The 16,309-nt window shown below is 34.2% G+C and overlaps 1 protein-coding gene across 2 annotated transcripts in view; it reads right to left on the bottom strand.

The window, feature by feature from the left end:
• Positions 1 to 290: 290 nt before the first annotated feature.
• Positions 291 to 16,309, bottom strand: part of slc6a13 (solute carrier family 6 member 13) — a 43,080-nt gene continuing 27,061 nt past the window's right edge. For both annotated transcript variants that reach the window (XM_030137324.1, XM_030137325.1), the window contains exons 8-15: positions 12,912 to 13,015; positions 11,054 to 11,178; positions 8,267 to 8,379; positions 8,040 to 8,177; positions 6,504 to 6,606; positions 5,203 to 5,303; positions 4,823 to 4,993; positions 291 to 1,770 (exon numbers count right to left, since the gene is read on the bottom strand). In XM_030137324.1, the coding sequence (XP_029993184.1) occupies positions 1,606 to 1,770; positions 4,823 to 4,993; positions 5,203 to 5,303; positions 6,504 to 6,606; positions 8,040 to 8,177; positions 8,267 to 8,379; positions 11,054 to 11,178; positions 12,912 to 13,015 (1,020 nt within the window). In that variant the 3' untranslated portion in view covers positions 291 to 1,605. The remainder of the gene's footprint in view (positions 1,771 to 4,822; positions 4,994 to 5,202; positions 5,304 to 6,503; positions 6,607 to 8,039; positions 8,178 to 8,266; positions 8,380 to 11,053; positions 11,179 to 12,911; positions 13,016 to 16,309) is intronic.

Below are 16,309 nucleotides of genomic sequence, written 5' to 3' on the forward strand. Positions count from 1 at the left end.
TGAGTACTTTGCTGTTTCCTCGGGCTAAAAGCTACTGTTATAGCAATACCTTTAAAATATCAGTTCTGGAATAACGTCATGAATCCTTATTCTGACATAACACAGCAAGCATTCTGATGATATGAAGGTTTGAGGACCTTGGAAATAAAGCCATTGAAGTGCATGTCAAAGATATTTAAAAGAAGTAGAAAAAGAAAAGAAACCTCCATTAAAAACCACAGGCATAACAACAGTATAAAAATGCACACATTTTTGATGATTGCACATTAAATGACATGTACAATAAAAAGACTTAAACATTATAATTCAATATTTTAATTTTCTTAGAGAAAAAAATCAGACGAAGACAATGTGGTGTTATTTTAGGATATTTCATTATATATGGTGACTCTATTGCTAAAAGACAGATCAAAAATGATGCACAGTAACACATGTAAATCTGATTTCTTGTACATAATATATATACTGTAAATGTATATATATAAATGCGTGTGCGTGTATATATGAAAATACATTCAATGCAACTGATAATGATGGCATGTTTATACAGTCATAAAAATATTTTTAGCATACAAAAGTTACAAATGTAAAAGCATTTCCTATATCACTAATTATATATTCATGTCAACATCTATAGAAACATAGGCTTACAGCATGTTCCTTAAACAAAAAGGACAGTTATTTTCTTTTTTGGAATGTATGACGCCTGGGTTGATCATTTTATCTAAGAGGTATAATTGTTTCATTAAGTGCTACAGTTTAATTCAATTAATTTCAAAGATTCAGTAAAGACAAGGCAAAACTGAGACTAAATAAGAATTATGTCATTGATTTGATTACTCAGTAGACTACTCATACATAACATCTTTATGCAACTCTGCAAAACTGTCATTAAAGCAAATGAAGACATAACATTAATATCAAATAAGACAGTGAAATGTAATTGTTGAATTTTGATCAGTTCAGCAGAAGTCTTTCTTGCATTCTCAAGCACAATGGTATTGTCAGGATATTTCACCTGAGATACAATACAATGAAAAAGTGCTGCTACCATGACTGTAATAAAGTCACAACAAAATGCACTCGTGTTCAGGGTGTGCATCTAAAAACTCAAGTTAGCATTTAGCATGAATTCATCTGTGCTCACATGTTATGCAACACATGTGATGCAACTAAAGCAGACAGTTAGATGTAATGAATAACTGGAATGTCCTTTTTGACTGATTCAACCCTGAACATGTCCACAACAGAAGAAATGCTTCCTTAGAAAGCAAACATGATCAAAAGTAGATTCTTAGCCACTGTGTAAAAACTATGAACGCCTTTTTTTTTTTTTTTCCAAAGGTACATATGACACAGCCAATGGTAAATGCAATGGTCACCAAGTCTCCCAAAGGGGATGTAAAGACAGTGATGCCATTAAATGTTGAAGGCACAGTACAAAAATGAAAGCTCCAGCAGCAGATCAGGAGTTACAGGTCAGGTGAGTCTTAGTCTGCATCTGGGCCTGTTTTATCTACCTTATCTGGTGAGGTATTCTTGGTATGGGGCCAGGCAGAAATTCACTGCCAAGGAGTGACACCGGACCCCGTCAAGGCACTGATTCTAGCAATGAGATTCTTTTTCATCAACAGGGAAGTAACCGTCCTTAGTGGGAGGTGCTTTCTGATGGAGGGTGTCACCTTCTGCACCATACACGGCCACCAGCCTCTCCTGTTCCAGCTTTGTCTTGGGTAACTCACTGGAAGCAGTCGTGAGGAGAGCAAGGCGCTGAAAAAAACAAAAACAAATATGGTTTGTGTCATAATGTTTGAGTATTTGTCATGAGGACGATCACATAAACATTTTTGTTGAGCAGTTTGCTTTTCCTGACAGTAATACCAGATATTAGAAGGGTAGATGACATGGTGTTTAACAGGAAATGATCCTTAGCCAAGTTTAAGATACTAATCCAGAATCAGGTATAAACTTTACAAGATGCACTGGGACACAAATGACAAAGTGCTGGTTGGCTCATGTTTGCAAGATACACTATATTGCCAAAAGTATTGGCTCACCCATCCAAATAATCAGAATCAGGTGTTCCAATCACTTCCATGGCCACAGGTGTATAAAATCAAGCACCTAGGCATGCAGACTGCTTTTACAAACATTTGTGACAGAATGGGTCGCTCTCAGGAGCTCAGTGAATTCCAGCGTGGAACTGTGATAGGATGCCACCTGTGCAACAAATCCAGTCGTGAAATTTCCTCGCTCCTAAATATTCCACAGTCAAATGTCAGCTGTATTATAAGAAAGTGGAAGTGTTTGGGAACGACAGCAACTCAGCCACGAAGTGGTAGGCCACGTAAACTGACGGAGCGCGGTCAGCGGATGCTGAGGTGCATAGTGCAAAGAGGTCGCCAACTTTCTGCAGAGTCAATTGCTACAGACCTCCAAACTTCATGTGGCCTTCAGATTAGCTCAAGAACAGTGTGCAGAGAGCTTCATGGAATGGGTTTCCATGGCCGAGCAGCTGCATCCAAGCCGTACATCATAAAGTGCAATGCAAAGCACCGGATGCAGTGGTGTAAAGCACGCCGCCACTGGACTCTAGAGCAGTGGAGGTACCTTCTCTGGAGTGACCAATCGCGCTTCTCCATCTGGCAATCTGATGGACGGGTCTGGGTTTGGCGGTTGCAAGGAGAACGATACTTGTCAGACTGCATTGTGCCAAGTGTAAAGTTTGGTGGAGGGGGGATTATGGTGTGGGGTTGTTTTTCAGGAGCTGGGCTTGGCCCCTTAGTTCCAGTGAAAGGAATTGGGAATGCTTCAGCATACCAAGACATTTTGGACAATTCCATGCTCCCAACTTTGTGGGAACAGTTTGGAGCTGGCCCCTTCCTCTTCCAACATGACTGTGCACCAGTGCACAAAGCAAGGTCCATAAAGACATGGATGACAGAGTCTGGTGTGGATGAACTGGACTGGCCTGCACAGAGTCCTGACCTCAACCCCATAGAACACCTTTGGGATGAATTAGAGCGGAGACTGAGAGCCAGGCCTTCTGTCCAACATCAGTGTGTGACCTCACAAATGCGCTTCTAGAAGAATGGTCCAAAATTCCCATGAACACACTCCTAAACCTTGTGGACAGCCTTCCCAGAAGAGTTGAAGCTGTTATAGCTGCAAAGGGTGGACCCACGTCATATTGAACCACATAGACTAGGAATGGGATGGCACTGAAATTCATATGCGAGTCAAAGCAGGTGAGCAAATACTTTTGGCAATATAGTGTATATGATTAAGTTTCATTTGTTTAACAGATTTTGTAAATTTTATACTAGGTGAAATCTAAAAAGTGAATGTATTTTAATGAAAAAACAGTGTCTGAAAGTATATCTGGTGGCTCAGAGATAAGGGCTCCTTTTGAATATAAACCAATTCTGCCATTGATTCACAGAATTTCTAATTTTGACCCAATACAGTATGTTGAAAGCTATAGCCAAATAGCACTTTTGACCTATTTTTTTCCTTATTAGTGACCCAAATTTAGAAATATAGTAGTTTCACCACTTTTATTTTGGAAGTATTTTGCTTGAAGACCAGTGTTCAAAATGGAGAAAAAAAAAAAAAAATTCAAGATGAGTCTTATGATTCTGGAGGTTTCATAGAATATCCCCATATGTTTCATATTGCATGACTACAGGTATGTCTGCAGGTTTTAGATCCATTTTAATGTCAGACAAACACAGAATAAAAAAAATAAATAAATAAAAAAATGCCATGATTACGATGGTGATATACCAAACCATCCTTCCAACTAAGAGCCTGGTTTAGACCAGCTCTAAATGTGAAGTGTTATGAGATAACTTTTGTTATGATGTGGTGTTATATAAAAAAAAAAAAGATTGATTGATTGATTGATTGATTGATTGACTGAAATTATATTTCTCTCTACATACAATGAATTCCTATAACAGTGGTTCCCAACCTTTTTCGTCTCATGACTCCATTTCAACATCACAAATTTCTGGTGACCCCAGACGTTCAAAACAGAGACATTTTGTGCTAAATTTATTAGTTTTTGATCATGTAGTAATTTGCTATACTATGTTGCAAATAAATGTTAATTTTAGATGACATTTAATCTATATAATGTATATTATTATGGACAGAGGCAGAAAAGCCAGGTGTAGATTACTGCACAAAGTGAGAATTTTATTTTCCTTGGTCAGGATATGTACAATCAGTCCAGCTTGGATTTACAAGGCTGATAATTAATACTGAACAAACAAGAACTCAAACTATGAGTTATGAAAGAGCTGCAGCATCTGAAACCGACCACAATGAACATTTGAAAGATACACAGTACCACAGTGCTTCAGTTTCAGACTCACAGTTTATGATTGTCTCTCTCAACTCACCATATATTTTTATTAGTATTTTTTTTTTTTTTTTTTTTTATCAATTACTAGATATTTCAGGCGACCCCACGTGGGGTCCTGACCCCAAGGTTGAAAAACACTGTCCTATTATCATCCTCTTTTCCAGTATAATATAATTTTATTCTGCAAGACTTTTAGAAGAAACATCTGCTTGGAAAATGTTAGGCTCATGTAAATGTGTTAAAATATTGGTCATGAAACCAGCAGTGAACAACTATGTAGACATGTGGGTAAATACATCTGATACTAATACTAAAAAAAAAAAAAAATCCTAATTTGACCATCTACTAATAGTACTACAATATACCTATTATGACACGATTGTTTTTTCTTGATTAATTCCTTTGTAATGATGTGAAATGATAAGGTAGTGTTGGTGCTGACAGTTCTATTACCTCTTTGAGTGTCCCAGGTGTGTTGTACAGTTTAAATGCCGCCCATAGAGGAATACACAGCATCGAGGACAGGGCCAGGATCCAGCCAATACCGTGACCCCACCATGGATATTCATATTCATTGTTGTACTTCAGAGGTGAGTATTTGATTAAGGAGAAAGCAAAGGTACCCTGGAAACAGATACAGAGATTTCAGATTTAATTTTAGTAATGGTTTACTGTAGTTTATGATGATCTCTGACTCTATAGAAAACATAAACTTCAATTTTAAGAAGTATAACTGTTTGATTGAAATGCATTCTCAACATTGGCCATCAGAGGGCGCTCATATTCTAATCTAAGGAGCCAACATCAGTGTCTTGAATGAGTGTGATACCCACAAAGCATGTTGCAGGGGTGAAAAAAAGCCAGCAGTATTTGATGACAGGCCCAGGGCGATAGCCAATCATATCCTCGATGTTGTCATAGAAACGGTCGGCACCTATAATCAGGAAAAGATGTGGGAAATGGAGGAGCGGCGTTTATTATTAATATCTAACCTTCATTTATTATGTCAGGATTCAATCTGTTCAGCAGCATAGATAAAAAAAAAAAAATGAATGAAAGAAGCTGAAAGTTCACAACTATAACCTCTGTTTTACCCTTTCATGCATAGTGGTCACTACAGTGGACAGTTATTCTACAGCTGTTCTCTTGTATATTCATGAATTTTGTTGTTTTAGTTCCATATCAGACAACACAGTAGACGCTAATGTATCATCCCCATAGACTGCAATTCATACTATTACTGTGACTTTGTTGTTCTTGATAAACCCGATCTACAGTAACATGTTTGAGTGTAAATTAATTGCTTGTTATTGTTATTAGACTGTAATTAACAGTTTTGTTTTTTGAAGAAAAAGGGTTTTTTCCCCTATAATCTCCATGAAGTGTGTAGTGGCTAGTATTGGAGTACGTTAAAATGTGAGAAAACGTCTGATTAGGAGCATTAAAAATGTTTTTATTTAATAGTTTTCACCCACTATATCAGTAAATACATGTTAAAGGAAAATAAAATAATTAAATAAATTCAAAAAATGTTTCTTAGCTTGAAAATTTAAACTCATGGTGTCCAGCTGAGTGGACATTTTGCAACTCCATGAAAAATAGGTTTGTAGGAAAATTTTCAGTCGCACTGCTTTTTTCATGCCTAAAGAGGAATGAAAACACTCAGGAAAAAAAATCTTGATTAAGATTCTTATAGTTCATACATGAAAGGGTTAATTTACTTTATTTTCAGGTGCCTTTATTCAGCTTCTGTGGGATGGATGGATGGATGGATGGATGGGTGGGTGGGTGGATGATAGATAGATAGATAGATAGATAGATAGATAGATAGATAGATAGATAGATAGATAGATAGATAGATAGATAGATAGATAGATAGATAGATAGATAGATGTACTTTATTTATTTGTCCCAAACTGGAAAATTACAGTAAACCATTTGCTTGAAATACCACTTCTTCCCAAGTTTATGTGTGTCCAACAGACAACAATAATAACAAAAAAATCTGGATGTTTTGTAATGGACTGATGCTATGGAGACTGTGTGAGAATGAATAGTGCCTTGTGAGAATAAAGCCTTTGTCTTGTAAATTGCCCCATTATGCCTTTCTGAATAGCCTGACTAATAGACTCACCATAAATCCAAGCAATGCAAACAGTTTCGAAGATAGACACGAAGAGCAGGCACATCCCACTGGCTGCGTAGTAGTCGAAGAGCTGGAAGATATACATGCCACCCTACGGGGACAGAAACCGTCTCAAACATAACTACAAAAACACAACAGGCATCAAATGAAGATGAAAGCAACAATGCTTTGTTAAACTACCCATTGATTTTGTGCAGCGAAGACTTTTCCAGTGAATAAACGACCTGACATTGGAAAAATCCACTATTTATGTTGGCAGCAGGTTTCATAGGTTCACTGCTTTTGTTAGATTAGATTAGATTAGATTAGATTAGATTACATTAGATTACATTACATTAGACAAGATAATAATAGATTAGATTAGATTAGACTAAATAATATTAGATTAGATTACATTAGATTACATTAGAGTAGACAATATTAGATTAGATTAGACTAGATAATTTTAGATTAGATTAGACTAGATAATATTAGATTATATTAGACTAGATTAGATTAGATTAGATTAGAATAGATAATATTCGATTAGATTACACTAGATTAAATTAGATTAGACTAGATAATATTAGATTATATTAGACTAGATTAGATTATATTAGACTAAATAATATTAGATTAGGTTAGATTAGACTATATTAGATTAGATTAGACTAGATAATATTAGATTAGATTAGATTAGATAATATTAGATTAGATTAGATTAGATTAGACTAGATAATATTAGAGTAGATTAGATTATACAATATTAGATTATATTATATTAGATTAGACTAGATAATATCAGATTAGATTTGATTAGATTACATTAGATTAGACTAGATAATATTAGATTAGATTAGACTAGATAATATTAGATTATATTAGACTAGATTAGATTAGATTAGATTAGAATAGATATTATTAGATTAGATTACACTAGATTATATTAGATTAGACTAGACAATATTAGATTGGATTAGACTAGATTAGATTATATTAGACTAGATAATATTAGATTAGATTAGACTATATTAGATTAGATTAGATTAGACTAGATAATATTAGATTAGATTAAATTAAATTAGATTAGATTAGATTAGATTTCATAGAACTTTATTGATTTCTTGGGCAAAGCTCTCACACCAAATGTACAGCATAAGAAATTTTATCAGAAAATAGTAATGCAATGACTATACAACAAAAAAAAACAAACAAAAATAAACAGTAAGTAAGTAAGTAAGACATAGCATAATAATAATAATAATAATAATAATAATAATAATAATAATAATAATAAATTAACAACAATAACAGACAAACAAAAAACACTACACACTGTATACACTAAACTATATTGCACAATTTATGGAGCATTAGACATTTACTCTGTCACAGCCTCATGTCATACATTTATCTCATTTGTAATATTGAGCCTTGCTACTATGATGGTTCAGAATTAATTATGAAAAATCAGCTTTCAAACAACAAACTTTGAAACTTTTCGATTGTAAAACTATTCAAATGTGATAATGATACATGACCAACCTCAGTCAACATGATGAGGCCGAAAAGAAAGGATATCACTGCCACTGCCAGTATGAAGAGCTCTCTGCGGTTTTTACGGCGAAAGGTAGAGGGATACATGTCCACCATGGCTGTCACCAGGCTCTCCACACACACAAACTAAACATGACAGACACACATGTTACAAATTTGTGTGTATATGACTTGCTTGTATGTTGTGTGTGTATGGGGTGCATATTTGGTCTCACCTGACTGTCTAGTCCCAGAAATACTATCATAATAAAGAAGCAGCAGGCCCATAGAGGAGAGAACGGCATCATGGACACAGCACGAGGGTAAGCTATGAAGGCCAAGCCAGGACCTGGGTTAGAAAGAGTACAGATACCATTTATCCTTTATGCTCATCATTGGTCATATTCAAGCCCGGATTAACCATATGGGCAACTGGGCAATTGCCCAGGGGCCCGCAACCTCTGAAGGGCCCTGGGTAGCTCGGGCATAACGAAAATATCTGGTTTCTTATTTATTTTTTGTGAAGATGGAGGACACTTCCCTCTCTTTCTAATGTAGTGGATCAATTTTAGATTATACTGATGCTAATGTGTTTTGTTTTCATATCAGCATATGCAAGTGAGTGGCCTTGACAAGAGGCTATAGTGGTGCACTTGTAGTTCTACGAGCATGTACACATTTGTACATCAAAATGCATTTGATGATAGTTAGATATTGAAGTATGGGGTATATTTACATATATTCCTGGAATTTATTCTGTATTTTGCCAGATTATAGGGATCCTGGGGTTGTGATGATGGGGCCCTTGAATATTGTTGCCCCGGGTACAATGAAGTGTTAATCTGGCCCTGGTCATATTATTACTGTAGAAATGTTTGTGATACAATTGAAAGTTTAAGTAAAACCTCAGAGATAATGACAGTGAACATACAGTCGCGGAAAAAAATATTGGACCATCAAAAGTCTTCAAAAACAATGGTTATGCAATCAAGTATTAACTCCTGTGTGTATCATGTGACTAAAACAGACAGAAAAGAAAACATGGAATGCCTTAAAGCGCTGTTTTTGCCATAGCCATTGATGTAAGAACTGAAGTGATTTTTGTTACTATCAAGAAAACCATGGAAAATGGATAGATATCAGCTCTTAACCCTGTAAAGCCTGAACCATCAAATCATTGACAGAAAATTCTAGTTCTTTGAAACTGGAGCCTTTATTGGTCCTTCTGAACAACCAAAAACATTTTTTTAAATATCAATTTCCATGTATGAGTTTCAGTTTTGTATCATATTTGATACATCAAGTCTCAGTGCTCAAATATTATTATTTTTGAACAAAAACATAATATAACACAAACATGTCTAATAAATTGGTAATTCCTTTTCAAAATTGGCAAAGTTCTGCCTCCTTCCTCATTAATGAACGGATTCTTCCCCCTGATGGATTATCCATGTATTGCATGTATTTAATTGTATACATCGGGTTTTTCAAGGAAAAAAACATCACACTTATCATGTAGAGGGCTTTAAAACTCATGCATCAAATATGATGTGGCTAATGTTAAAGGGTTAAATTAAACTCTTATGAGCTGTTTTTGTTGTCATCATTATATTTGTCTAAATAAATGTACCATTAGTTGTACCAGGCATTAAAATGAACAAGAAATTGGTCTAATAATTTTTTCGGCAACTGTACATAACATACAGTATCACTTGTAAAAACACTTCAACACACTAAGTTCTACAGTAGCCATTACATCAGCAATAACACAGGCCTAGAGCCAGCTTAAAAAACATACATAATTAATTTTTTTAGACGGGTCCATGGCACATATTTTTCCATCATTCCTCATTACATTTAAAATATGATATCTCAGGAATAGTTTGAGAAAATGGTTCATAGCACCAGCATCTACTTGGACACAGAGGTAAACTGAAAAGGTTTCGTTGGTCAGAAATCAAAGATTAAGGTTGTTATAACCTCATGTTTTTTTCCATTCTTACAAGCACAAGAGTGAAGTTGAATTTTGCACAAATTTTCTTTTCTTCACTTGAAATGAAAGATAAACTGATGACATGAACCAAACATCCCACTGCAAAAATCAAAATCTTCGATAATTTTCACTTTTTCCATTGGCAGATTTTTTTTTTTTTTTTGCTTGAATTAAGTAAAAAAAAAATCTTGAATTAAGCCAAAAAAAAAATCTGCCAATGGAACAAGTGAAAATTATCTTAAGATTTCTTAAATAAGATTTTCAAGATCTGTTGTCTAAAAATAAGTTCTTATATCTCACCGAAAAGTTACTCTTTAGGTGATTATGTCTTATTTTAAGTGTGATGAGATATTTTGACAAGAAACGAAAAAAATATTATTATATTTGATTTTTGCAGTGCAAAGGCCACAGGTCTGTTATTGTGTCTGCACATAAAAAATCCATAACTCATAGTAGACAACTATGTGATAACAGATTATGAATACAGGCTCGTATACACAACTGATTGAGCATTCTAATTCTACATTTGTTCAGATGTTTTTACAATGCACCTCTTATATCTTACATTTGTCCTACATCTTACACTAAAAATGTGATATCACAGAAACATCTGGGCTTGAACTATGGTACAAATATTGACTTGGACTCATGGATTAACTGTAAAGATTTTGACAACAAAGGTCAAAGGTCAGGGTCTTTGTTTCATACTGAGCATCTTTCAAACACATTGTAAATGCAGGTTGTTTGAAATTGACAGAACTGATTTTGTAACACATTTGTTTGAACTGAAAAATCTTTGATATCTTTAATTATACCCTTAAAGCTTCATCCATGTACCAGGTTTCAAAATGCACTGTAAATTGTTATCCAATAAATTATATATAGCTGAAATATCCATAGGCTTTAGTGGCTACAACAAAAAAATCACCCCCTATATTCAAAATTGCTTCTTTTACTGTTCATATTAAGGCAAATATTCTATGACAGTGCATATTTGGTGTTGATTTATACACAGTTAAAAATTACTAACCAGATTCAGCCACTTCTGAGATGGGCACGTTCTGCTCATATGACATAAAACCCAGGATAGAAAAGATGGCGAAGCCTGCAATGAAACTGGTGCCACTGTTTAGGAAACAGAGAGACAGGCAATCCCTGGAAACAAAACAGAAAGGGAGACATGAAATTATGGCCGTTCAATTTAATAAGCAAAGAGTTTTAGGCAACAGTCTTCAGTGTACTGCAGGGGTGTCAAACTCACGTTTAGTTCGAGGACCACACTCAGCAAATATAATCTGAAGTGGGTCAGACCGGTAAAATAACAACATAATCATCTATAAATAATGACAACTTCAATTTTTTTCTCTTTTTTTTTTTTTTTTAGAGTGAAAATAGTAAAATTACAATATGAAAATGTTTACATTTACAACTATGCTTAAAAAATATGTGAATAACATGAACAACCTGAAATTTCTCAAGACAAATAAGTGCAATTTTAGCAATATTACACCTGAGTTTATCATTTACACATGTGCATTACAACTTGCAGATCACAGTGGATCTACAAATATAAAAAAAAAACATTTAGTAACATGAATAATGTTGTTAAAATTGCACTTATTTTTCTTCTGACATTTCAAGTTGTACATGATTGTGCATATTATTCCCAATTTTCTGTGAAAAGTTAGTTTGTAAATATAAACATTTTTCATGTAATTTAACCCTCCGGTATCCGGGTGCGCCTTTTAGGTACACTTTGCACTTCGTTTTAAAAAACTTCATATTATTTTTCACAATTTAAATAAGGTTTGAATTCAAAAGTTGTTCATTTTTGCATGATCTTTAAAATTCGGGCCACCAAGTAAAATTTGCACATTGTAAACAAAAGAAAATTACAAGACTAGCATCTGTCTCCCATGTGTGCCTAAAACGCACTGTTTTTTCCATTTGATATGTATGATTTGGGCTGAGCTTGATTTACAAAAATAAAATCAAATTAGAGCAGAAAAATAAATCAATATATAATATTTAATAGTTTGATTTATAGGTGTGCCTTTTTTTCACACTTGGTGACAGATGCTAGTATTTTTGAACATTTGACCTAGCACCAAAAATAATCATGCAAATTAACCAGTGCTGGAGTTAATCATTGTGCCAGGCTGCAAAAATCAAATAATATGTGATCCATTTTTTTATGTAGCATATTGAAAAACATATTCTTTTGTGTTTTTTGCATCCAAAAAAATGGTTTGTTTACATTACAAACACGGCATTTAAAGGGTTACAAAATGTGACAATTATTGAGTATTTGATATTTTTATTTATGGCTCAAGTTGATGAAAAAGAAAAAAAGTGTAAAAGAATTAAAAACAAACTGTATGAAAAAATGTTTTGACATTATTCCACAAGTGTGCTGAAAAGGCACGCTTGGTGCTTAGTAAGGGCCTTGCTGGATGAAATACCGGAGGGTTAACTTCTTTACATTAAAACAAAGAGAAAAAAATTGGACTTGTCATTATTTTTGGGATTTATTTTGGTATTTTACTGGTTGGAATCACTTGAGAACATATTGGTGTTTACGTGACCCCTGAACTAAAATGATTTTAACATCTTTAATTGTCGATATCTTCTGTTTAATTTTTGCATTTTGAAAATTCATCCCAGGGGCTGGAATGGACCTTTTGGTGGGCTGGTTTTGACCCGTGGGCCATATGTTTGACACTCGTGGTCTACAGTATGTAGATAAAAGTCGTGATAAGACTAATAAAATGTTCCTTCTTTGAAATATAAACCAAAAGTGATTTCAAATTAAAACCTGAAATACAAAACCACAGAGTAGGAACACAAATCTACCCAGTAGTAAACTGCATTATGAGTCCTTGCAGTACCTGTAACAGTTGTTGTTATATTTGTTGTAGCTTCCAAGGGCAGTGAGGCAGCCCAGACAGATGGCATACGAGAAAAATATTTGGGTTCCAGCATCCATCCACACCTTTGGACACAACGGAAACAGAATATTTCAGGCCAAAACATCCCTCTAAACAAAGGACACAAAGACACTAAAATAACTTTTTTTGTAGATTTGCATGTTTTTTCTCTTGTTGTGTTTTTCTTTTATTTGATGTAGAGATAATTAAAGAAAGAGAAAAAGAAGCAGACTGTAGAACACGTGTTTAAAACATGACCTAGAGGACAGACCCTGGGAGTGTTTGTGGTGAACGTAGAATATACCTGACTGTCATTAGACCAATACAGGATAATAGAGATAGATAGATAGATAGATAGATAGATAGATAGATAGATAGATAGATAGATAGATAGATAGATAGATAGATAGATAGATAGATAGATAGATAGATAGATAGATAGATAGATAGACAGACAGACAGACAGACAGACAGACAGACAGACAGACAGACAGACAGACAGATACTTTATTGATCCTTTGCAGGAAATTGTTTCGTTACTGAAGCAGCAGTACAAGAAAAACACACTGACCCATCACGATGAGCATCCCACAAACAACCAACAATGGAACGAAGAAGTAAAGAGAATTAAAAAAAAAAAAAAAAAAAAAATATATATATATATATATATATATATATATATATATATATGCACAATACAAGTAATGTAAATAATACAATAATACAATAGAGATCATACAAATGAACTTTTTCTAAGATTACAAACTCTATAATTTCCATTCTAACCCTTTCAGACATACTGGTCACTCCAGCTGTTCTCTTCTATATTCATGGGTTTTGTTGTTTTAGTTCCATATCAGCTGACACAGTGGATGCTCAAGTACCATCCCATAATACACTGACATTCATACAATTACTGTAACTTTATGTTCTTGATAAACTTAATCTGCAGTAACATGATTGAGGGTAAATCAAATGCTAGTTGTTATTAGACTGTAATTAAAAGTTTTCTAAAAACAAATTTTTTTTTAATACTATCTCCATGAAGTGAGTAAGAACTAGTATTAGAATATGATAAAACGTGAGAAAACATCAGAATACTTGCATCAAAAATGCTTTTGTTTCATAGTTTTCACACTTTCTGATATTGCGTTTTAAATACATGTTTCTTTGCTTCAAAAATTAAACACATGGTGTCCAAATAAGTGGACATTTTTGTAACTCTGTGAAAAATAGGTTAATTAGGAAAAATTCAATGTCATTGTTTTTTTCATGCCTAAAGAGGAATAAAAACACTCAAGAAAAAAATCTTGACTAAGGTTCTCATAATTCATGCATCAAAGGGTTAAAACAGCACAACTAATATTTAAAGCAAGACATAGATTACTTCCAAGTAAACTATGGAATTTGTCAGAACAACTATAAAAAAGGATGTGTGTTTCAATCACAGGGGTTAAATTATGGAACAGTCTAAGAGATGGATTAAAGCAAAGTAAAAAACATAAATCAGTTTAAAGGAATATATAAAATAACATTTTTAAAGAAACGTAAGGGTGAGGAACAGCAGTTTAACCCAGGATGGTGGAAGTGTTTGAAGAAAGAAACACGGCTGTATTCTGTTTTCTGTGGTACATTATAACCTGAGCTCTTTTTCAGTAACTCAGTGCTGACCTGTTCTTTTTTTTATGGACTGTATATATTGGTCATGTAAAATTGGGGTAGGTAAATATAAGCTTGGTTTCTTCCTACTCCATTTCGGATGTAAAGTGTTGTTGAGGAGCCACAATGAGGCAGTTGTACATTGTGTTCTTTTTTGGTTTGATGTTCTGGAGTGTTCTCTTTAAATTCATGGTTTCTCTTTGCCTTTCATTTGTTCCTTCCTATTGTTTGAAATAAAGTTCATCATATCATACTAGGGATGTAACGATTACCGGTATAACAATAAACTGTGGTAAAATTGCAGACGGTTAGTATTACCGTTTAAATTCTAATTATCATAATAACTGTGTTTGATTACCGCACTTTAAGGGGAAAAAACCCTATGTAAAGATCTGCTGTTATGTCAAATATTTGAGTATAGTTTTAATTTATTTCAAGTTTGATTTTATATTCCTAATATTTGAAACCAATATTCACTTTTAAATTCTTTGAAAAGGTTCGTTAAGCATCTTTGTGTTATTCATGCAATAAATTATATATATTTTTCAAATCAGATTTTATTTTACTTTTTTGTGCTTTCTGTCATTTTATGTTTTTGTAGTAGGTTAAAGCAAAAAAAATAATAGGCAGATGATATAGATGAAGTTGGGCTCAAAAAAACAGATCCCAAACATGGGTACAGTAAACATTTGTTTATATAGTATATAAAGGTAAAATCAAAATTTCGGAAAAACAGACAAAATAGGCTCAGACCACTAAGGGTTAATATTTGAATGTTTCTGCCAACAGAAGGTACATTGTGCCTACATTTTGAGTACAATTTCAATAATACCACAATAATAATAACCGTAATATTTTGGTCACAATAACCGTGATATGAAATCTTCATATCGTTACATCCCTATATCATGCCTTTAACACATAACTTAACATAACTTCAACGCCATATAAATTACATTAGACACTGAGGACAATCTAACAGCCAGATAAGTTGAAAACATGCTTTAAACTATACTAAAAGTAAAATGCAAGACTTGTTAATTGACTTATTTAACTGATAAAAGTACAGTCAGCTTACTGTAGAGTTAGGCTTAGACTTTGCATGCATGGGTCATAGCACAACACTCGGTGCCAAACTGTGTGAGAGAATCAATGAGTGCAAAATTACAAAGAATGTAAGTCTTTCACCATCCACAGTACATATTATTGTGAAAGAGTCTGGGGAAATCTCATAAAGGTTAAGGTCAGAAGCCACTGCTGAATGTGTGCGACCTCAGACGACACCGCTTCATAAACGTCCTGTTACCATGGTGACCATAGCTACATGGCCTCAGGAGAACTTTGGGAAACCACTGTCATTTGACACAGTCCATTGCTGCTTCCAGAAACACAACAACACAAGGAGGAAACCCTACATCAGTTCTGCACAGAAACGCCATGAGGTTTTCTGGACTGAAGGATGAAATGTGTTATGGTCAGATCACCCAGACCGTCATCAGCTTAAGATGAAAAAGCAAATTCCATTTACAAAGTGAAGCATTTACATGACGTTGTGTAATAATAGGTGATGAAAGCAGTGGTAAAAATATCCTGTTTCTTTTAGTGTATTGCTAGCATTAACCTTCCTCTTGTGTTAGGGTCAGCACTGACTCATTTTGGGTGGCCATGGCTCAGATTGTAGTGCGGGTTGTCCAATAACT

The sequence above is a fragment of the Sphaeramia orbicularis genome, chromosome 6 (assembly GCF_902148855.1).
Source record: "Sphaeramia orbicularis chromosome 6, fSphaOr1.1, whole genome shotgun sequence".
Lineage (NCBI taxonomy): Eukaryota > Metazoa > Chordata > Actinopteri > Kurtiformes > Apogonidae > Sphaeramia > Sphaeramia orbicularis.